Source organism: Bos taurus, chromosome 27 (assembly GCF_002263795.3).
Source record: "Bos taurus isolate L1 Dominette 01449 registration number 42190680 breed Hereford chromosome 27, ARS-UCD2.0, whole genome shotgun sequence".
NCBI classification, from domain to species: Eukaryota; Metazoa; Chordata; class Mammalia; order Artiodactyla; family Bovidae; genus Bos; species Bos taurus.
The window spans coordinates 2216902-2240426 of NC_037354.1; the positions used below are offsets into that span (position 1 = coordinate 2216902).

Here is a 23525-nt window from a genome sequence, read left to right on the forward strand (position 1 = left end):
AATCAATACTCAACTCAAACATCTCCTTTATTTTAGGTTTCCCTGCAGAAGGAGACTCTACCTCTAGGACCATCTATTTACAATACCATATGGTGAGGGTTGTTTTGTCTTAAATTCAGAGGATGGAAATGGTTTTTCTTACCTCTTCTTCTCCACCCTTAGTCTATGAGTTCTAGAGCAGGGTCCTGGTCTCTGCACCACCTCTGAGCCCCTGCCTGATCCAGAGGGGCATCTGTGAAAGGATACGGATTCCTCCCACATCTTGTTGCCATAGTCCCAGACCCTCAGCACCAAGGGACCACACAGAGCTCCCTGAGGACCGCCTGCCCCTCTGCTCTGCATCTCTGCAGCGGTCACTAATTCTGTGGGGTGACTTACTCCTGGAACGACTCAAGTCTGTTTCTGCGGGTTTGTAGACACCTCTGCTCATGAAAGTGCCCCCGCCCCCAATATGGGAAGCATCTTGTGTGGCTCTCTCCCCTGCCACTCATTAATCTCAACTTTTTATTAAAGATACTGGGTTTTTATCTTATTTATTCCTTTGATTATAAATTCCTTATAGAAAAAAAAAACTCCTATTAACTTCCTATCCTATGCAATATTTCTTGAGGAGTTAAATGAACATCACTAGACAATATTCAGAAATACAGATAGAAGAGCCTGTGGCTGGGGAGAATGCTGTACTTTTCACCTCTGAGCCACAGACAGCACAGATGTAAGCTGTGAAATTAGCACTGAGTGCTCCTAATAGTTTACCTTCCCTGACTATCACACAGCCTAAATTTTAGACTGAAGATCAATTTTATACCAGGATCAAGGAGGGTGGGGTTAATCTTTCTCCTCTAATATCTTTTTGGTGTAATACAAGCATTGTCATAACCAGTTGTTTTATTAAAAATCTGTACATGGATGTGTTGCAAAACACAAGGTTCTTGAATCCTTTCTGGTTTTATTCTCTAATAGCTATGGAAAAGCAGTGTCTACAATATCATTTTGAATCATGTCATCTATTAATAGCTACTTCAGCCACTCAGATGTCACCATGATATCACATTACAAAAGAATTCATCTCCCCATCAAAGTGTATCAAAGGTCATCAAAGTGCAGCAAATGCAAACTTACCTCCAATAACAGCAAAATAATCAAATGAAAAAGAGATAATGTTCTTTGTGGAGGAAATGTCTCAATCTATCACTGATATCTTGAGGGCTACAGACTAAAGAAGTAAGAGAGTGAAAGTCATGATGGGTTGTTATGTGTTGATAAAGCTAAATGATATCAATGATCTTAAAAGACTAATGTGGTTCCTGCGATAGGAGACCTGGATTACAAATGGACAACCTGGTGGAGTCGGCATGTTCTCTGTTGAGTTCAGTGCAAGCTACCGCAGGGAAGATAAACAGAAGAAGATAATTAAGGGAGCATGGGGACTGCAACGCTTCCCTGATGGATTATAAGGTACCTGATGCGTAGATATGGGGTCAGCCTTCTTGGTACTTAATTCTGCAGTCCAGGGAGACGCGGAGTGCTGCACAGCAGACGGTGAATGAGAACACATCCTGGGCAATTCCCGGCCTGGGAAGACCCTGCTTGTGGCAGAGATGCCGCACTGATGAAGCGAGGGCAAACCCTTTAGAAAAATGGACTCTGATGCTCACAGGTAGCACTTTGCCTAAATTTTAGCTCTAATCATGGTTGCACACAGGGTTGCCAAGTTTTCCTTATTCTATCTTTCCTCAAAAATTCTAGCTTAGAATTCTGGCAAGGGACCTCAAATACAGCACAGGTTCAGTTCTCAGATGTCGAACGAAGAAAATCATCCTTCACCTTCTTAAATCCAGCTCTCCTACTGTTAACACTCACGAGACTCCCACTGTGACAGTGTCCATGCATGTGCTTGGCCATTTCTGCTGCCACGATCATAAGGAATCTGGCATGTTCTTCCCTGCTGGAAATCATTAGAAATAACCATTGTACCCCAGCTAGAAACAGGATGCCTGCTCCACGTGAAACAGAATCTCAAGCAAAGGAATTCTTTTGTTCTAGTAACTCTAAAAATAAACAAGATACTTCACTCACAACTTGAAAAAATGCTCTTGCCAAAGTGTTTTGCATTATGATGGAGAAAGCATGCTGGGTATAGAATCAAAACAGCACAGAGTCCAATGGAGCCCCCCACAAACAGCTGCCAGGTGGCCAACCACTTCTTCAGGAAGTCTTCATCACATTCTTGGACAGATCCCACTTGTTGAAGAATAAATAAGGGGAAATATTTCCTATATTGAATCTGAAAACTATTCTTCTGTAAGCACATCTGGTATTTCAAGCCAACGAATGGAATTATGTATCACTAACGTCATTAGCAATCCTGGTCCTTGCCCTCAGCAGATGTGTTTAATTAATTTCAGTTTTTAAATTTTTTCCCACCGTTTTAAATATTTGAAAATAGCTATTAATTACCTCCTAACTTTTCCCCCAGCCAAACTGAAGATCACAAGTTTCCTAAACATTTCTCACATGTCATGGTTACCAGAACCTTCACCACAAATGCATTTCAAGCACTCAGCAGCTCACTTGAACTACCTCACAGAACTGAAGTCTTCACCCCAGATATGGACTGAAGGAAATAATACTAATAATCTCTTAGCACCATGAGCCTTCTGTTTCCCAAAACACCTGGTCCTTCTGTGTGCGCTACAAGTTCATAATTTTCTCCTCATCATGTACATTTTAAGTTATATTACTTTTCGTTTTGAGTAAAATATCATACTAATTCCATTATTTTCTCATGTCTGCATGTGTACATACTAAGCTGCTTCAGTTGTGTTTGATGGTTTCTGACTCTATGGATTATACCCCAGGCTCCTCTATCCGTGGGATTCTCTAGGCAAGAATACTGGAGTGGGTTGCCATGCCCTCCTCCAGGGGATCTTCCTGACTCAGGGATTGAACTCATATCTTTTATGTCTCCTGCATTGGCAGGAGGGTTCTTTACCACAAGCGCCACCTGAGAAGCCCTTCTTATGTCTTAAAAAAAATCTATCTGGCCAATAATTGATTTGAAGGGTTCCTGAATCTGCCATCAGATATTTCTTTTCAGTCTTTCAGCTAGCCTCGTTATGGTCTTTCCCTGTCTGAGCATCTCCAGCACTGACAGTACTCTGTTCTCCACCTGCTTATCCTTCTCCCCAAGCTCTCCACTGTCTCTCACACAGTCTTCTGGGTCCTGTGGACATACATTCTTGCCAGGTTACATGATATTATGTACCCATTGGCAAGCCATTTTTTTCAGGAAAAGAGCTATCCTCCATTGTCATATTCTGTGTATTGTGAATTCCAACCTATAAAGTCTCACTGAGACTACGTTTACAACTTTCAAAATCTTTAGACTTCTTACCCATTCTTTACTCACTGGTTTAGAATCACACATGGCTATTCATCATTTCTCATCCTTTTCTAGGTGTGTGTTTTTGGCCTCCTCCAATTGCATTGTTCTTCATATCCTGCATCCAGGTTCTACAACACTATCATTTTATACATTATGATCTACACATTTTTCTTCCTCTGTCTTTCGGCTTAACTCCCTCTTTCAGAAGTATCTCAGTCATACTGCATCCCACCGAGGCCATGCCTTTGAGTACCTCCATCCAGCCAACTGCGCATCTCATCCTTTCTACTTCAAAGCCCTAACCTTCCATCAAAGAATGCCACGAACCAGGTGAAGTTTTGCTTGCAATCAACAAGACTCACGCTTGCTCCACGACTCAACAGTTACAAAAACTGAAGTTGCCACTGAAATTCTCTGCGGCCACTGCTGCCTTAGCATCCCAGGTCACTGGAAGGACCAGTAAAGCTTTTGTGAGCAGTGACCCACTAAGCAAATGAACATCGAGTTCACTTTCCATCTCACAGTTAAGAGCAGAGATGGAATTTCTTAGATCACCTTATTCCTTCCTTTGCAGACACGCTTCACTGCAGCTGACTGAGAAAACCTACCCCAACCACAGCAGCCTTAGGGAAGCACCACTTAACAGCCAATCTCATAACAGCAGCAGGAAAGCACAGGACGTCTCAAAAGCAGCACTGCCTCCTACATAAATCCCAGGGAGATGTCCTAGATGGCTGAGAACTACAGTGACTGCACTTAACAGGGAACTTACACACAGGCCTCGTATTAGAACAGCACAGATCCAACTCCTGCACTAATCTAAAGAAAGTCACTTCATGGAGAAGCATGAGAACCTCCTTCTCACATCAGTTACTGTTTCTTGGTCTGCTGCTTTACTTTCATCCACTTCCTTCAAATTCCTGAGTGTTTCTTCAAATTCCCTCCAGTGGAAAGAACAGATTATTGCTATTTAAATTCACTGGTCCTGGCTGAGTTCTTGAAGTCAGCCTCACCCGCAAAGGTTCAGAAGCCTAAACTTCCCATTTCCACTGCATTGGAGTGGTTACAAAGCTATAAAGATCACAGAGACAGTTATAAAAGGGGCTTCCCTGGTGGCTCAGTGGCAAAGATTCTGCCTGCAATGCAGGGGCCACAGGAGATGTAGGTTTGATCCCTGGGTCAGAAAGATCCACTGGAGGAGAGCATGGCAACCCATTCCAGTATTCTTGCCTGGACAATTCCATGGACAGAGGAGCCTGGTGGGCTACAGTCCATGGGGTTGCAAAGAGTTGGACAGGACTGAACCGACTTAGCATGCACACATGCAAAGGCAATTAACATATTTCACTAATCACTTGCAGACCTAGAAGAAGCATGAAAATCTCTGCCCTTTAAATTGCTTACAGCAATTTTCATACACTTAATTTTTCAAAGGAAAAACTTTCAACCCAATTTTTTAAAGATTTTTTTTAATGTGGACCATTTTGAAAGTCTTTATTGAATTTATTAAATATTACTTCTGTTTTATATTTTGTTTTTCTGGCCACGAGGCATGTGAGCTCTTAGCTGTCTGACCAGGGATTGTACCAGCACTCCTGCACTTAAACGTGAAGTCTTAACCACTGGATCGCCAGGGAAGCCCCTCAACCCAACTTAAAAAAAAAATGATCATGTAGAAAATGTTAATCCTTGGGGAAAAGAAGACCACATTATTAATACTATGCACACTTTCTATTTTACATAATTCATTGTCCTTACACTGACAGACATTAATGGCACATTAACTTATTAATGTAATTTAAAACTTTTTAAAAAAGATAACAGAGGAAAAGTGAAAGTCACACAGTTTTGTTTGATTCTTTGCAACCCCATGGACTGTAGCCTGCCAGGCTCCTCTGTCCATGGAATTATCCAGGAGAGAATACTGGAGTGGGCAGCCCTTCCCTTTTCCAGGGGGTCTTCCTGATCCAGAGATCCAACCAAGGTACCCTGCATTGCAGGCAGATTCTTTACTGTCTGAACCACCAGGGAAGCCCTATTTTAAACAATTCATTGCCCTTACATTGATGGACATTAATGGCACATTAACTTATTAATGTAATTTAAAAATTTTTAAGAAGATAAAATATATGACAATTTTAAAATTTATTTTTTGTGCATTCTATTTTTTTTTAATGTGTGTGTGTGTGTGTGTGTGTGTGTGTGTGTGCGTGCATTCTAAAACTATGAGGGCATTCGAGGGCAGTGCTACCTTCAGCACTCTATAAAATAATTTTTGTGTCATTTAAGGCGACATGTGACCTGCATTTATCACTCAGATTTTTAAAAATCCCTTTAGATATTTAAAGAGGAAGTGATACTCTAAAGAGCAGCATTAAAAGCCAGGTGGGATTTAGTTACTCTCGGTCAGAGCTTTCATGGAAAGAAGTACCAGGTTCTGTCTTGCTGTTCTCCATCTTTGAGGTCTGTTTGAGGCAAAGCAGTGCCCTTGCACGGATTAACTCACCCAGACAGCGAGTCTCGGGGCCGCTCCAGAGCCCATTGGCTAAGCATTCTCTGACGTGGGACCCCACGAGCGTGTAGCCCGAGTTACACGTGAATATGGCTGTGGCACCGTAGACTGTCAGTGTTCCAATCTTATTTCCATTTGGGGGAAAGGACAGGCTTCCGCACGAGATCACTAGAAGGAAAAGGAAAACAGAGCGAACATTGTTGCAGGTCTGACATAGACTACTCTCCGTGTTAAAAAACAACAAAATCTCAAGTCTTCATTTTCATTGAGAAGCCGGGGGGCAGGAGTGTCATCTCATGGTGAGATGACCCTTCACCTGGGACGTTTAATTTCCCTTCTCTTGTATCCTTGGAATGAAAACTTGAAACTTTAGAGTGGAATCCAAAATAGAATAAGTCCCTTCCTTCACCCATTGCTATTTTTTTTTTCATTCTCACAAGTAGCTACACTTTTCTTTAAATACACAGTATACAAATACTTTAGCCTACAAGCCAGGCAGTCCAACGAGTTGGCTTTCTGTGCCCTTTTTTGCTTACATCTATTACAAGAATCACATCCCAGTTACTGGCATCCACATGGCATAACAGGAACTGAGGCATGTGGCTGGTCTTCCCCAAAGTACAAGCTGTGTACTTTGGTCTTCCCCAAAGTACAAGCTGTGTGGGATTAAACCCAGGACGCCCACTACAGCAGAAGCACTGAGTTCACGTTTCCTTTCATGTACAATTTGTTGGGACCATGAGTTTCATAAAAACGCTGACTATGTGGAATGTGTACAGACTTTCTGAAAATTAAAAAAATATAAAAACTAGACCTTAAGTGATTATAGATGTAGGCACCCAGTTTACACATATGTTCCAGCATAATTATTGATTACTGACCACTTACAGCCACACGATTACTCCAGGTGGGGAGATGAATGCAATGGTCACTCTCATTACCGATACTTGTTATAATACCTGACTCCCTGCACTCGCAAAATCCACCGATGTTTGAGCACACACACACACACATTAGCAGAATCTCAGGGGAAGAGGGAATCATAAAGTCATCAAGGTGAACTGCTCATTAGAGGCTTAAATATGATTTAACAGGTGAGAATGAAAGTGTCTGAAAAGCTCTTCTAAGAGGAGTGATAACAATTTCCTGCTGCACCAAGTGAGTTTTTATGTGCAAAGGGCTTGGGGCAAAGCTGCCAAGTAGCTAGAAATGACTGAGTCCTCGTTAACAGTAAACTGATAAGAGGTTGTAAAGGAAAAGAGCAAGAAGGCACATGCTGGCTGCAGGCCACCCGGGGCCCGCTCAGCTTTGCCAGTTCCGAGCTCGGTGACACCGCCAAGCTCTCTCGGTCTCTGAGCCCTGCTGGCTCATCTCTGAAGGTTAACGCCAGCCCCGGCCAGGTAGGGCTGTGCACTGAGCTCAGCGAGAGGACAGCGGGTGGGGGCCACTAAGGCCCTGCGCCTGGCCGGGGCTGGGCCCGTGCTAAGAGTGAAGGACGTCTTGGGGCCTATTTGGGGAACTGGTTCCAAAATCTGAAAACCTTTACTGAAAATTCAAGTGAAGACCATTTTGCTGTTTAGACCAATCTTTTGAATTACGCTGATTTTATTCCAAGACCCAAAACCCTGGTTCTGTTTCAAACAGACACACAGACACAGTCTGGAAATGTGTGCTTTGGGGGCACTGCTCATCAGAAATCTGGAAAAGTCAGCTCTGGAGTATCTCCTGATGAGAACATTATTGTTGTTGAGAGAGCTCTGAGGACTTCTTAGTTTCTGGGATTGCTACACTCTTACAGGGTCATATCTTATGCATTCAATAATACTGCTAATGCGTTCGCTCTTCTACATGTCCATGGGTTTGAGTCAGATTTAGATGTTTTACAATTAATTATAAACTTCTCATTATGCCTTTTCTCAAACATGGCACGAACTTCACCTTGAGCAATGATTTTTTAAAAAAATTTTTAATTAATTATTTATTTATTTAATTTATTTTTTATTTTTTTTTACTTTGCAATATTGTATTGGTTTTGCCATACATCAACATGCATCCACCACAGGTGTACACGTGTTCCCCATCCTGAATCCCCCTCCCACCTCCCTCCCCATACCATCCTCTGGGCAATGATATTTAAAGATCCCCTTGTAGCCACTCAGGATAGCTGGACCGTGTTTTGAAACCTCAGCGTTAGTAAGAAGGGAGGTCTGAGCACACCTCCTCTTGGAGGTCCTGATGCACTGTTAATGGTGGACCAGCACAAAGGAGGGTGGTTTTCACATCTGTTCTATTTTTTTAGCCTCTGTTAAAAATATCCTGGTGACGAAATTATTTTAGGCTTGTCCTCTACTAAGCTTCACTAGACTATAAATAAGAACTACTGGGACAAAGCATTAGCTTTCCAGCAGCTGGATAATGGGGTCTCAGATGTGGAGATCTGGGTGGCAGAAAACCCACCACATTAATGAGGTGGGCAGCACCAACACAGAAGCCCCCTAACAGAAAGAGAGAACTCCTCTACCCTAAAAACAAATGGAATCCTTTGTCAAATTTCCAAGGGGAAGCTTTATGTCCCTGCTTTTCTCTCCCATCACGCTTCAAGGATAAAATCAGTGACCCTCACATGGTGCACACCCTCAGGCACAGAGCTTGGTCTCTTGTACCACCTCCAGCAGTAGGTAGCAGGGCTCCTTGGAGAAGAGCAGAGTCCATGTTTGGGTGAGGAAAACTCAGGAAGAGCATAAAACACCCTGTCTTTATGAGGAAACACGGCTGATTTCAGAGATGTCAGAGGTTCAAGGGTAAAAGGCACACCCCCTGGCCACAGGGTGACCAACCGAACAACAGATACTAACAAAGACACAAACCAAAAGGCAAGCAAAGAATTCTGTGGAAGCCAGTGATTTTAGAAAAGGCCGCACATCCTCAAGGACGTTCAAAGGAGACAAATGACAAAGTGAGACAGAACAACTCGTGCACAATGCGGGGAGTCAGCGAACGCCCAGCCATCTGCAGAGAATGTCTGTGGCCCCGATGCCTGGAGACGGCTTCAGGCCTGGGGCCTGGTGGAGGCTGTCCACGGACCGGACTCAGCGTGAGACCCAGCAGATTAAAGTACCTCAATCGAGAGTCGGGAAAACAGACTTCTGAGAAATCAGCAAGAGGGAGGTAGAGATACAATTCATGGATGGCCAAAGCCCAGTTCTGTCTTCTTTTCACAAATGAGAGTGGAACTGGGCTGCCAGTGGTTCAGTTTAAGAATCAGTGTGTTTTTCATCTTTTACTGTTGTGAGTATGTGAATATTACTGACTGAATACCATTGTCTTATGATTGGTCAGTAGAATTCTGTATCATTAGAACCACCATTGAATAGAAAAATCTGTAATCAATTTTTAAAATCCAGATGTATATCAGAATTATCTGGGAATTTTCTGAAAAATACAAATGCCCAGGTATTGCTTTTTTTCCTGGAGCCCTAGATGTGTTTCTAAAGAGCAGTCAGCTTTAAAAACAACTGGACTATATGAGGATCTTTTACTTTTATCTAGTTTGTTTCACTTTTTCTATTTAATATTCAGTGCTACCATTTCATTTAGTTTACATTCTTTAATTTCTCCATCTCTTTTGTTGTTGTTCTTTCTTAAAACTTTATCAAGTGTAGTAGAAAAGCTTTTGTCTACATATATATATATATATATATATATATACATATATATATAGTATGTATAATAGATATATTTTAGAAAATTTAAGAATTATTGCCTAGCTAAAAAAAAATGACATTTAATTCCACTTGGTTGACTTAGTATGAATAGAATGCTTGATTTCTAATCTATATTCATTCAAAACTTTGATATAGTTTCATGTATTTTGGCATCTAGTATTACTACTAAAATTCTAGAAATTTATTGTCTTAGTGATTAAAAAAAAAGATTTAAACAAGGCTTAAAACTTCTAATCCAATTCTGAGACTATAAAGAAATACAATGTTATTTAAAAAAAAGAAAGAAAAGAAAGAAATGAACATGTGATACAGTATTATTAATTGAAGGACAGATTTTGTTCCAATTTCACAAAACTTTACTCTAGTGTCCGTTATTTGTTTTCATATCTTATTCAAGACTCCACATTGCATTTGATTGCACTGAGCAGCTTCAGCTGCATGCAACAAATTCTGGTAAATTCTCTTTCAATTTTTATTCTATTACAAATATTTTCTAATTTTCCTTGTTATGGCTTCTTAGGTACCTTCATCATTTAAAAGTGGACATTTATCCATTATACGGAATCTAGAAAAATGGTACTTAAGAATTTACTTACAGGGCAGCAGTGGAGAAACAGACATAGAGAATAGATTTATGGACATGGGAAGAAGGGAGGAGAGGGTGAGATATATGGAGAGAGTAACATGGAAACTTACATTGCCATATGTAAAATAGCCAATGGGAATTTGCTGTATGTCTCGGGAAACTCAAACAGGGGCTCTGTATCAACCTAGAGGGGTAGAATGGGGAGGGAGACGGGAGGGAGGTTCAAAAAGGAGGGGATATATGCATACCTATGGCTGATTCATGTTGAGGTCTGACAGAAAACAACAAAATTCTGTAAAGCAATTATCCTTTAATAAAAAATTAATTTTAAAAAGTGGATATTTAATTTGCAAATACATGGGACTTAAAAAGGTAATGTTGATATTAATTTCTCATTTTGATATTAATTTCTCATTTAAATGCTTTCTCCTCTGCAATCACCTTCTGTGTTTTTTTTAGTCTAACTTTATTGAGGCTTTTGATGGCTAAGTTGAAGATCTCTCTTAGTAAATGTCACATTGTACTTGAAAATGCGACAGCTATTTTCAAATATCTTTTGGTATTCATTTCTAACACAGTTCCACAGTGATAAGAGAACAGATCCTATAATGATTTCAATACCTTTAGACCGTGAAATTTTTGCACCTTGTTTTATGTCCCTTATGTTCCAGTGTCTCCTAGTTTACAGCCTATGGGAACTTGAATAGAATTTGTATCCTACTGTTGTGTGAAAATTGTATCAATCTTAATTATGTTGAATTGGTTCATAGTGCTTTTCAGGTCTACTATATTCTTCTACTTCTCTGTATATTCATTCTATTAATTTTTAAGAGTTTGATATTGAAACTCCAACTAAAAACCTTAATTTATCTACTTAAAAGTAACTGAAATATATAGGAGAAGGCAATGGCACCCCACTCCAGTACTCCTGCCTGGAAAATCCCATGGACGGAGGAGCCTAGTGGGCTGCAGTCCATGGGGTCGCTGAGGGTCAGACACGACTGAGCGACTTCACTTTCACTTTTCACTTTCATGCATTGGAGAAGGAAATGGCAACCCACTCCAGTGTTCTTGCCTGGAGAATCCCAGGGACGGGGGAGCCTGGTGGGCTGCTGTCTATGGGGTCGCACAGAGTCAGACACGACTGAAGTGACTTAGCAGTATATGTAACCTTATTATGTATTTTCCAAGTCTCCTGTAAATGTTATCATACTTTCATAATTTAAAAATAAAAAAGAGAAAAAGAGCAAAAGAATCAGTATTTTTGTAAACACTCTTTTAAATATTAATAGGAGGCTAGGGACCTCCCTGGCGGTCCCGTGATTAAGACTCTGTGCTTCTACTGCAGGGGGTCTGGGTTAAATCCCTGGTCAAGGAACTAGGATCCACATGTCATGCAGAAGGGTCAAAAAATTAAATTAAAAATAAATAAAAAATAAATAAATGGAAGGCTCTCCCTGTAAGTGTACAGCATCCCAGAATGGCAATCTGAGCCGTAAGTATATACGGCTGGGGTGCAGAAGGCAGCCCCCTGTCCAGCACAACCCCCACCTTGGGGTCACAGGACAAACAGGGAGGATGGGAAACTGATGAGACTGGTTATCTGCAGGAGCTCTATGAGAACTCCTCACCCACGAGAGGTGAGCCAGTGCCTGTGTGCAAGTCCCTCTGTCCTGTGTGAAACTGACAGAGGATGTTGGCTGGGAAAGTCTGAAAGAGCAGAAGGTAGAGGCCCCTACTCCTCCTTCACTCGCCTTCTGAGCTTAATGCCTGAGTCTCAGAATCACAGCCTGAGATTCCTGATGGAGGTTGCGGGAAGGAGGGTGCTCACTAATTCAGGTGTCTAATGTGGAGAACTTCAGCACCTTCAGTGACTGGGCAACCAGTCAGACCATGACACCCTGGGAAATGGTGAGGGACCCATGAATAAATAAGCTTCGGGCGGGGGTGCAGTCCACTCTCACTCTGAGCTCCCGGAGGTCTGGACCCTTCCTGATCCGCCTCCGCACTCTCACTCTGAGCTCCCGGAGGTCTGGACCCTTCCTGATCCGCCTCCGTGATCCTGGTGAAGAGCATCAGTGGGCGTGTCATCACCATTTGCCCCATTCAGATTCATAGACTGAATCAGAGTGACGATCACAGACAGTGAACTGTTGTTTCTTTTGTCCTTTCCCCATTTTTATTCTGCTTTATTCTTGCTAAGCTGGGTATTTTATAAATTTGACACTGCTCTAACTGCTTGTTTTGTGCATGATAATTTCCTGTGAACAATCCTACTACAGATTGTATATTAAATATGTTTGAATCAAATAGAGCTCTGAACAATACTAATATTGTTTTATTTTTCTATTTATTCATATTTATTACGAACCCATTCAGAAGCTTAACTGCTTATCTTGTACCTATGAGAATCATAATCTCCCTTTTCAAGACAGTTATTATTTGAGAACACAACATCCTTAGCATAAATGCATGAGCTCCCAAGATCCTAATTAGAAGGTTTGAATAGTCAGTACATGGCGTAAGACTGATCTTTATAAACATAGGCCTGGATTTGTTTTTGAGCTGATTTAAAGTATCTGAGTATTCTATAATAATATTTCAATGTTTGTAAAATATGATTGTTCACAAAGAAAAGCTAACATTAACACTTAAGGCAGCAGTCATATAGTTAAGTATGTTGGATAAAAATATACATTCCTCATTGTAATGAAAAGAAATGCCATTTGGTTACACCACTAATGCAGAGGATGACAGTTGACAGACCATTGAAAGGCAGATGCCGTTGCCATCAGGGATGCGGGAGGGCCTGGGGGCGGGGACACACCTGTCACTCACCTCTGCACCTCGGCCTCTCCTCCCCCGCACTCCACGTGCCGTTGGCGTGGCACTGCAGCAGCCGCTGGCCCTCCAGGTAGTACCCCGGGCTGCAGCTCAGCACCACCTGCGCTCCGTACTCATTCAGGGACCCTGACACCAGCCTCCAGGTGACATGTTCCGAGAGCTGGGCTTCGATGCCTGGGCAGGTGACCGCTGGAAAGAAATACACTTCATGTTGTCACTTTGTTCTTAAGTGTCAGACCAGGCCTGCTCTCCATGGTGAGGGCCATGGTATATGGAAAGATGCCCTCACCTGGCATGCCAGGCTTTCCCTACCACCCACAGAGCCACACAGAAGTGATTTTGGATATCCATTGCAGTCCACAGCCTCATGGTAAGTGCACTGGGAAATCCTGCATGAGATGACACGAGAAGGGATAAATCTCTTGCACAGTCTTGCGGTTCTATGAAAGTGATCATCAGGTAATGGAGGCACGGACAGAACCTCTAACTTCTAATTTGTCCCCAACCTCTGAGAAACTTGAAAGAGTAGCTGACTAGTTGAAAAACCAGCTTCCAGCAAATTCAGAAAGTCAGATGCCCTCATTCCCTGCTTCCCCATGTAATATGCTCTGCATATTACTGGATTTATTAGCACACAAAATCCAAGGCACATGCATTAATACTGTGAAGAAAAGTGTTTAACGAGTTTTAAAGCAGAGAATCTATTCATGCCTTTAGGAAACAAACTAGAATTACAATAGCGACTTAAAAAAAGCAGTAGAGACACCTGTAATAACAGTGGTAATAGCAGTAGTCCTCGCACAGTGTTACTGGAGTGGAGTCAAGGGATTTATGGATATGCTGACAATATATGTAAAATTTGGTACGTGTAAGTATGTACATTTTCTGAAGAGTACAATAATATTTAAAATTAATTTTACAACATTAGAAACTAGAACTCTACTTCCCTAAATATGAAGTTACACCAGCTAGTAACCATCACAGACAAAGCTGACCTGATTGATTAATTTATTGAGCCTGTAAGAAGCATCTAGAGATACCACAGTTTTTTTTTTTTTTCCCCCAGAATGCTATTAATAAATATCTTTTACTTATAAATTCTATACAAGTTCATTACAATTAAATCAGACATATCCAAAATGTTACCAATATCCCATTTAATCTTTTTTTAATAACTTTACTATTACTATGTGCAAATAGACAGAAAAAATAGGCCTTTTTGGTATTATTACAATAATAATATCAGCAAGGGTTACAATATGAAAGGGATTTTCTACTTTGAAAGTAATCCTCTGGGCTTCCCCGGTAGGTGCAGTGGGTGAGAATCTGCCTGCCGGATCCCTGGTCCGGGAAGGTCCCACGTGCCACGGAGCAACTAAGCCCGGGGCCACAACTATCGAAGCCTGTGCTCTAGAGCCCAGGGCCACAGCCACTGCAGCCTGCACGCCTGAGAGCCTGTGCTCTGCAACGGAAGCCACCACAGTGAGAAGCCCACACACTCGCCACAGCTGGAAAGGCCCAGGCATAGGAACAAAGACCCAGCACAGCCAAAACAATTACTTCAGAAAAAAGTAATCCTTAGATCTAGTTCTCGTAGGTATTTTTTAAGACGAAACAATTACCTAAAATTTACATGCATATATTTTTTAAGACAAAACAATTATCTAAAATTTACATGCATATATTTTTTAAGACAAAACAATTACCTAAAATTTACATGTATATTCGTGTGTTTTACCTAGTGATACAAATAATTTTTTTTCCTAACCAGATTACCTTTAGAATTCCAGGCATGACTGCCATTTCTGAAAAGACTTTAATGTCTTTAACTTTACAAATCCATAACTTAATTTCAATCCTACAGCACATTTCAAATAAAATTCACTTCATTTCACCAAGATGGTGCTTCTAGAATTAACTTGATTGTTTTTAATTACTGAACAATCTTTTATAAACTCTATTTCTGCCAAGAAGGATTCAGTGTTGGCGTACACAATGGAACAGAAGCTTTCTTCCACTAATATTATCCACAGCAGTGGTTTCCAAATTCCACATGATCACCTCTTTTGCTTTGTAATTATCTGATTCTGGTTTAATTGTTTGCTTGCCTCTCTGTCTTTCTGCTAGGCTCTAAGCTCTTTTATTGTAAACAGTATGTCCTTCCATAGTTTTCTTTTTTCTTTTTTTGAGATTAATGTCCAACTTAAATCAAGTGCTGGTGACACAGAGTGTGTCTGTATATGAGGGTTTGTGTGAGTGTATGTGCCCTCTGAAAAGTAACATGCCAAAAAAAAGTGTGTGGCAGCAAAAGCAACAAATAAACAAACAACAACAATAATAAAAAACCCACAAAGAAACTGAGGCAATAAAGCATATGAGTAGAAACTGAGAGTAAAAAAGAAAAAAAGAATAAATATTTATCCAAAGTCTATCTTGCCCTTTGTTTACTAAAGGAAGAGAGGGGAAGGGTAGAGCTTTCCAGAAATTTCTGCAGATGTGATTTTATTTGATATTTTCAAAGACACTTCAAGGAAGAGAGTGTACAGAAATGTCTGAGTCTAAAGCCTACTACGTTTTTCAGGTGGTGATATCTGAGTTATGCTAACCAAGACGATAGCAGAAGACTGGTCCCTGCAAACTGTGGTTACCGGACCCCCTCTTGGTAAGCTTCCCTACATGTGGATCTTTGCTTACAAAACAAGGCAAACATCCCCATGAAAGGATCCCCCTGCCCTGACCTGCCAACCAAGATTTCATAGACAATGCACTTGGCCTGGAAGCAAGGGAGCCATAGCTCTGCACCGGACCTGGGAGCCTTGTAGGAGAACCAGACCAGACACTTCTGCATGCCCAGCACGCCTGCCCATTCTCCTGGAGGCATGCTGAGGAGTAGTCCAGGCCCCCAAGTCAGAAACCTGAGAAGTGTTCTCATGAGCTCACCCTCAGCTCCCACCCTCGGTCACTGCGTTCCTTTCTCACAGGCACCTTCCCCACCCACCAGTCAGCTCTGAATCATGGGGAAACTCCACCTGCCTGCACTTGACCCAATTTCATTGAAATATTAATCTCCTTCTGCTTCTTCATTAAAAGCCCATGTGGTCTCTTACTTCTGACTTCAGTATTATGCTTTTGGAACTAACTCATGTTAAGCCATACAGCTGTAGGGCTTGTTTGCATTTCTATATATTCTCCATGGATCAATGTATCCATTCCTTAATGGTAGCCACGGGGGTTGTCTCGCATTCTTGGCTTTTACAAAGTGTAGCTTTGAGCATGTCCTTAGATGAAAATCTTATGCCAGCCTGTAGATATTTTTCTAGGGAGGAACTCCTACTGGCTCTTAAGATATTTTCAACTTTAGGACACACAACCAAATGCTTTTCCAAGGAGACTATGTCAGCTCACCACCTTCACCGGCAGTGCATTAGAGTCCCACTGGCCCAGCATCTCTGTTGATGCAGGTAGCTGGTCTTTTTATTTTGAAAAGTTATATGTCCTGGTGTGGGGTAAGTGCTATCTATTTGACATTCTGCCTTCTTCTCAATGGAACTCCTTAATCAATCCTTAATATGCATCCTTCAAATATCTTTACCCTTTCTAAGTTTGCCTTTATCAGGCTCTTAAACATAGGTTTTGAAGAATAAAAGTACTAAAACTTAACATATATCTACTTTTTCCTTTGTTATTATTTTTTTGTGTGTGTGTGAGCTTGCAAAGTCTTTACCTGACCCAGGCTCATGCCGGTGGGCTGGTGGAAAGGGGAAGTTGTCTTTTCACAGATTTATGTTCCACCTTTTCCATTTAGCCTGTTGTCATCCTGCCTTGGTTGTGTCTACGTTGTGGGGCAGGTTCAGACTCACTTTCCCATTTGAGTGTCCCGTTGAGCCACATATTGAAAAGACCTCTGTGTCTTCCCTCATTAGGATGCCATGTTCACTTTGTCAAAAGACCAACCAACATCATCCCCGGGTCTGTATTCTCTGCCATCGGTCTGTTCCTTGGGCCAGCACCACCCCATTTAAAGCCTGTGCCCGTGTAGTACAACCAGGAATCAGGTGTGCTGTGGAAACGTGCCGTCTGTGAGTCAGTCTGTCTTTGTGGAAATGTATGAGGAGGACTGGGAGGAGGCACACCTTGTGTTGGGGGGTCTGCTCCACAGCTGGATCTGAGGGGAGGCTGAAAACGGACGCTTCCAGTTTGGAGAACACACACACACACACACACACACACACACACACACACACGAGGGCAGAGCCCCAGGGTCTCCTAGGATGCGGGCTTCAGACCTCAGTGGTGAAAGGGAAATGAGAGGATGATGTGAGGAGAGTCGATGGGGCATCTGTGGGCAGGGAGACTGCCAGTGCCTTTTTCGTCCTTTTTTACTCTTTTCTGTAGTTTCCAGGTTTTACACACTTTACTGATGGCCAGAGAAAAACTAAACAAGGAGTCAAAGGATTTAGCAGCATTGGCCTGATGATCACAAAGAGCATTTTCTTTCAAAAAAAGAATATATTCTGGAAAAAACAAAGTTGAGAAAATATTTTTTCAGACAAAAATTTGCAACAGTTGAACTAAGTGCCAATGAAAGAACATGCTGCCTTGTGACACAAAAATATATGTATACATACATCACACAACTGTGTACACACACACATATACACACATACACATACACAAATTATGTAAGATCATGGCGTCCAGTCCCATTGCTTCATGGCAAATAGATGGGGAAAAAATGGAAACAGTGACAGACTTTATTTTGGGGGGCTCCAAAATCATTGCTGACAGTGATTGCAGCCACAAAATTAAAAGATGCTTTCTCCTTGCAAGAAAAGCTATGACAAACCCAGACAGTGTATTAAAAAGCAGAGATATCACTTTGCCAACAAAGGTCCATCTAGTCAAAGCTATGTTTTTTTCACTAGTCATGTATAGATGTGAGAGTTGGACCATAAAGAAGGCTGAGTGCCAAAGAACTGATGCTTTTGAATTGTGGTACTGGAAAGACTCTTTGAGAGTCCCTTGAACAGCAAGGAGATCACACCAGTCAATCTAAAGGAAATCAACCCTGAATAACCATTGAAGGACTGATGCTGAAGCTGAAACTCCAATACTTTGGTCATCTGACGTGAAGAGTCCACTCACTGGAAAAGACCCTGATGCTGGGAAAGATTGAGAGCAGGAGGAGAAGGGGACGACAGAGGATGAGATGGTTGGATGACATCACTGACTCAATGGGCATGAGTTTGGGAAAACTCTGGGAGATAGTGAAGGACAGGGTAGACTTGAGTCCATGGGTTCACAGAGAGTCGGACACGACTGAGCAACTGAACAATATCAATGTTGATTATACAAATATAAGACATAAATATAAAAGATTACATAAATCAATGCCTAATAATTTAACAGGAGATTATTTAGAAAAACTAGACGTCTTCTTTTGTGTTCTTATGTTTTAAAATTCTTTCCCACAGCATCAATACTTTGGGGGGTTAAAAAAAGGGAAAGAGAACAGAAACACAGGCTACAGGAGGAATATGGGGACACATCACAGGAGGAAGCTGCATGAGTAATGTATAGAGAACTGAGTACTTTACCTGATAGGGATATTTTCCTTTCATGACATCAGACATCATGGAATAAGGCAAAGCTTGAGGAATGTGCGGACTGACAGTCTCCGTATAGCTGAGCCAGGAGCCAGGGCCGAGACACGAGGAGCAGATGGGAACAGGAAGAAGTTGGGCATCGGCAAAGGGGCGGGGGAGCGGGGCTGGGCGCCTGCAGACGGCTTTTGCCAGGCGGGCTGTCACTGTGCTTGGGGCGGCCCTGCCACTCAGAGGCCAGCGGGTGACCAAGTGCATCTCCCTGAGACCCACAGTGACAGGGCCCAGGTGCAGTCAGAAGGCAGCAAAGCAGCTTGCGGGCGGCTGAGCTGACATTCTCAGAGAAAGCAGTTGGTTCTTCCTAACAGAACCGTCTTGGGCTAGCATCCATGGGGGTTTCCCCAGGCACCGGCCAGCCCCCCAGCTGCCTGAAGTCACGGGCCATGAGAGTCCTGCTGCTTCCACAGATGTGCTCGCACAGTGTTTCCAGAAATAGACACCTTTTTCACACCGCATGTCTAAGGGTATATGTAATTTCACACTAAGTGATCCTCACAGGCGCACGGGGTCAGGGCACACCGGTGGTGTGGTTGTTGTCATCAGTATTTTACAGACCAGCCAGTGAGCTCGGGCAGGACCGAGCAGGCTCGGGCAGGTCCTGCCCCAGCCCAGGCAGGACCCCTACCTGCGCACCTCTGGGCCTGTCGTTCCCTCCACCAGTTGACAAGGGTACTTACTCTGTAAGTGACTAAAACCAGTGACACCAATTACAGCAGCGAGGACTGCGGGCACATCAGCATGTGAATATCACCTAAGTAAGGACAACTGTTAAAGAATGCTTTAAAATGCTGGTCCATCTGGAACTGCAGTAAAAGAAAGTGTTTTGTTTTCATCGATGTTATCAAATAGCACTTATGACAATGGTAAGTGAGCCAACTGCCAGGTCAAATTTAGTTAAATTAAACATTTTCCATAACAGGCAGCTTTAGCTGGATTGATAGAAAGTGCTCCATCTGCCAGTTTATCTCATATTCCTTCCTTTTTTAAAAACAGAAATACAGATTATCTTCTATCACCTTGGGAAAAAAAAGGCACACAACTTATATGGAATAATTTTCTTCTATTTCAAAAAAATTCAAGAGCAGATGTATAGATAGCCACTCTCGAGTCACATGGTCACTCCTATTAAGGGTTGACATGGTTGATGCAGTTTTGTATTAAAACGCCTAAATTACTATTTAGAAGTACTCTTCTCAAATTATACCCACTGAAGGCACAGACAATAAAGTTTCTGCGCAGAAAGGATGCAATTTTTCCATCTTGTGAATGTTGCAGAGACAACACCAAATATTTCACATTTTGCTCAAGAGAGACTGACTTTTCATTTTACCATGAGTGGTTCTGATTTATGACAGAGTCGTCCCACCAGTGGCGAACCAGGCAGGCTGACAGTTGTTTTGTTTCAGATATTCAGACAGCGGCAGCGGTGCCACCATGAATAAAGCCCTCCGGCCTCCCCTCTCGTGAATTACAGGTCCTGCTCATAAATCTTCTGTGAAATTCTAATCGAGATGCAGGGGTGCAGGCGTCTTCTCTCTGTAACAGACTTCCCCCATCACAGTCAATGTGCGCGAGTGCTTTCTGCTACCATGTTCAGTTCAAGAACATTTAATTAGATTTATAAAATTATGATCTGATGCCACTGGAGTAAAATGATTTAATCAGACTCATAACTATCTGTGGGGACTTCCTGGGGTGGCTCAGTGGTAAAGAATCCACCTGCCAAGCAGGAGATGTAGGTTTGATCCCTGGGTCGAGAAGATCCCCTGGAGGAAATGGCAACCCACTCCAGTATTCTTGCCTGGAGAATTCCATGGACAGAGGAGCCTGGCAGGCTACAGTCCATGGGGTTGCAAAGAGTCGGACATGACTGGCAACTAAACAACAACAACATAACTACTTGTGTTCACAACCCAGCAGAGCTTTCAAGGTTCCACTCACAGTCTGTACTTGCTGGCTGGGGACAGGCTGAGCTAGCCTTGGTTCTTTTGACTCAAAAGCAGAGGAGCACACTGCTTTGGCTTCGGTAAGTCAGGGGCATGAAGTGGGGATGCCCAGGGTACCACTCTGACGTCAGTGCATTTCATGCCATCTGACTTCAACATGGCCCTGTGAGGAAGCCTTTCCAGAAAGGCTAGGTTGAGAGCCTGGAATTCCTAAGGGCGATCATTCTTTTTAAATGAGCGCTTTAACCTCAGAGCTTAGTCAGATGACTGCATGATTAGCTATGAGTTATTTAGAATAAGAGCAGGTGGATAGATAGAGTTTTGAAGTGAGCTTGTCAGGCGTTGCTCAGAGGCTCACCCAAGTTACTGGCTCTTGAGAGGCACAGACCACAGACGAGCTGGTCCTTTCTCCTCCGAGGTTCCTGCCTGAGCCTGGACTCTCAGGACTCTCAAGTTCTCAGTGATCTGGGATTGCCAGATTTCTGCCCATTCTTGCAGTTTCCAAAACCTTCATGAGATCGCACATTTTTTTCCTGCCCTGGGCTTTTTGTCATTTTGTTACTGTGGTTGGACTTAATTTAAAAAAAAAAGTTAGGAGAACATTTACATCACTAACTAGAACTGTGTCCAATAACCAATACTCTGCAGCCTAAATGCCACCCATGAAATCTGATTTCAACAAGAAAATATTGAAATAACCTCTTCCACTTAGTGATCCTAAGTGGCAAATGTTTAGATTTTTGTTTTCAATTCTTCAATCCAGGTTCCATAAAAAAAATCCATTAAAAAAATTACATATCATAGCTAATTTTATAATTACATGAAATGAGTTTAAACCAACCCTTGGAAAGGATGAAAATTGAATGCTTTTCTTTTTTCCATCTCTCTCTCTTTTTTTTTTTTGGCTGTGATGTACATATAGCCTGTGGGAGATTAGCTCCTGGACTAAGGATCAAACCTGGGGCCCCAGCAGTGAGAGCACTGTCTTAACTACTGGACAGCCAGGGAAGCCCCTGAAGGTAGTACCTCTAATCCAAGTGTCTGTAAAAAGAACATGTAAGAGGGGTTTCACGGTGACCCAGCCTTTCTGACTTAGGAGTGTTTTCTAACCTAAATTCACTGCAAGTCACTTCAGGTCACTGAGTCTTCATTGGAACTGATGATATATGGTCTTCAGAGGGGTCTGAAAGAGGGGGCCCCATGCAGCTCCTGTCTGAGAGGAGACCACGTCCTGCACTGAGCAGTGGTCAGGTGTTTGACAAGAACAACAAATGAGGGAAAGAGAGCGAGCAAATTAAGTGGCATCAGACCACACTGCGGATGGTCCATTCATTCATTCATTCTAGAAATATTTATAAACTTACAGACGTGAACCAAAGCTACACCTGCCCTTGAGCAGTGTTAATGTGGAGAGGAATAACAAACACAGCCGGTGCTCAGGGGCCATAAAGGACCTGGGTACCACAAACCCTGCATTTCCCATTCTTCAACCTCTGTGCAAACCCCACTTTCTCATATTTATCAGGGAGCCACGGGGAGCTGTTCGTAGTTCACAATTCTAACTAAAATGCAAAAAGCTAGAGGAACCTATATTCAATCTTTGGAAATGAAATAAAAGAGATGGGAACATTATACAGAGTAGAACATACATGGCCCTGAAAATAAAGGACTGAAAACACAACTGAAATGACAGAATCTGAGTCCTTTAAACAGCTTACTTCCCCCAAAGCATCACAGTCCTAAAAGAACGTGAAACGTTTGCACAACAGTGAGATGCAGCCTTAAGATGGTCTTTCCCCACAATGTGCAGCAGAGAGGTTTGTCACCCACTGGTGGTCTCCAGTAAGCAGCTTCCGCAGATTGGCAGAGGCCTGCCCTGCTTGGAAGAGCCCACGCCCGCCCCACAGAATGCTGCCTCCAGAGGGTGAGCAGCTGGACCGGGCCCTATAGTCAGTAAGCCGCTCACCATTTCGTGCGGGCTAATGAGGTACTTGCGATCCACCAACACCTTGTCCAGGAGTGGAAGGGTGTCCCCCTCCCCGCCTTTTCCCTCCGTTTCCTGAGCCCACATTAGGCACATGGACAGGTCTCAGAGCCCCGAGGATAAGACTGGGTCTTGGGAAGGGGCACTCGCCCCTGGGCCACCCGCCCGTCTTGCCTGTTGCGGCGCAGAGAATGGACTGGTGCACACAGCTAGCTGGGGAAGGAGAGGGAAGGGCGAATTGAGAGAGCAGCGCTGACACGTGGACACCACCGTGCTTAAAGTAGTTCCCTGGCGGCAGGCTGCCACAGAGCACAGGGAGGCCAGCTCGGTGCTCTGTGACAGCCTAGAGGCATGGGGTGGGGTGAGAGAGAGGGTTGAAGTATAATTATGACTGAATGGTGTTGGTGTTTGGCAGAGAGCAACACACCACTGTAAAGCAACTGTCCTCCAATTTAAAAAAAAATGCCCCTTTGATCTGGGCTTTCATTTCACAGCTGACCGCAGTCTTGGGAGAGAGCTAAGGGCTCACAGCTTGCATATGGAGCTTTCACCACTCCTCCCCACAGAGCTTTAATACATAATTTTAGAAATGCATTTGTAGCTTGCCATGATGAATTTGCATTCAGATCAGGGGTGGCCTGGCCTTCCTCCCACAGCTTTGCTAACATCTTACCTGATATCTCTTGTCAAGGCCCAGTGCAGGCAAGAAGGACCCTCTACAGCCACCGCACACACAGGACACAGCAGTCCAGCACCACGTGGCTGGCAGCCAAGGGCCAAGCACAGGCCTGACTCTGGCTGGGATTCCCTGCAGCCCTGGGTGGGCACTCATGCACCCTCTGAGGGCAGCAATAACAATGGTGACTTTTTGTTACAG

At 42.9% G+C, this 23525-nt stretch overlaps 1 protein-coding gene across 2 annotated transcripts in view; it reads right to left on the reverse strand.

Moving 5' to 3' along the window:
- CSMD1 (CUB and Sushi multiple domains 1) overlaps positions 1–23525 on the reverse strand; it is a 2064317-nt gene that overhangs the window by 67766 nt on the left and 1973026 nt on the right. For both annotated transcript variants that reach the window (XM_059882319.1, XM_024986326.2), the window contains exons 51-52: positions 13050–13244; positions 5895–6068 (exon numbers count right to left, since the gene is read on the reverse strand). In XM_059882319.1, the coding sequence (XP_059738302.1) occupies positions 5895–6068; positions 13050–13244 (369 nt within the window). The remainder of the gene's footprint in view (positions 1–5894; positions 6069–13049; positions 13245–23525) is intronic.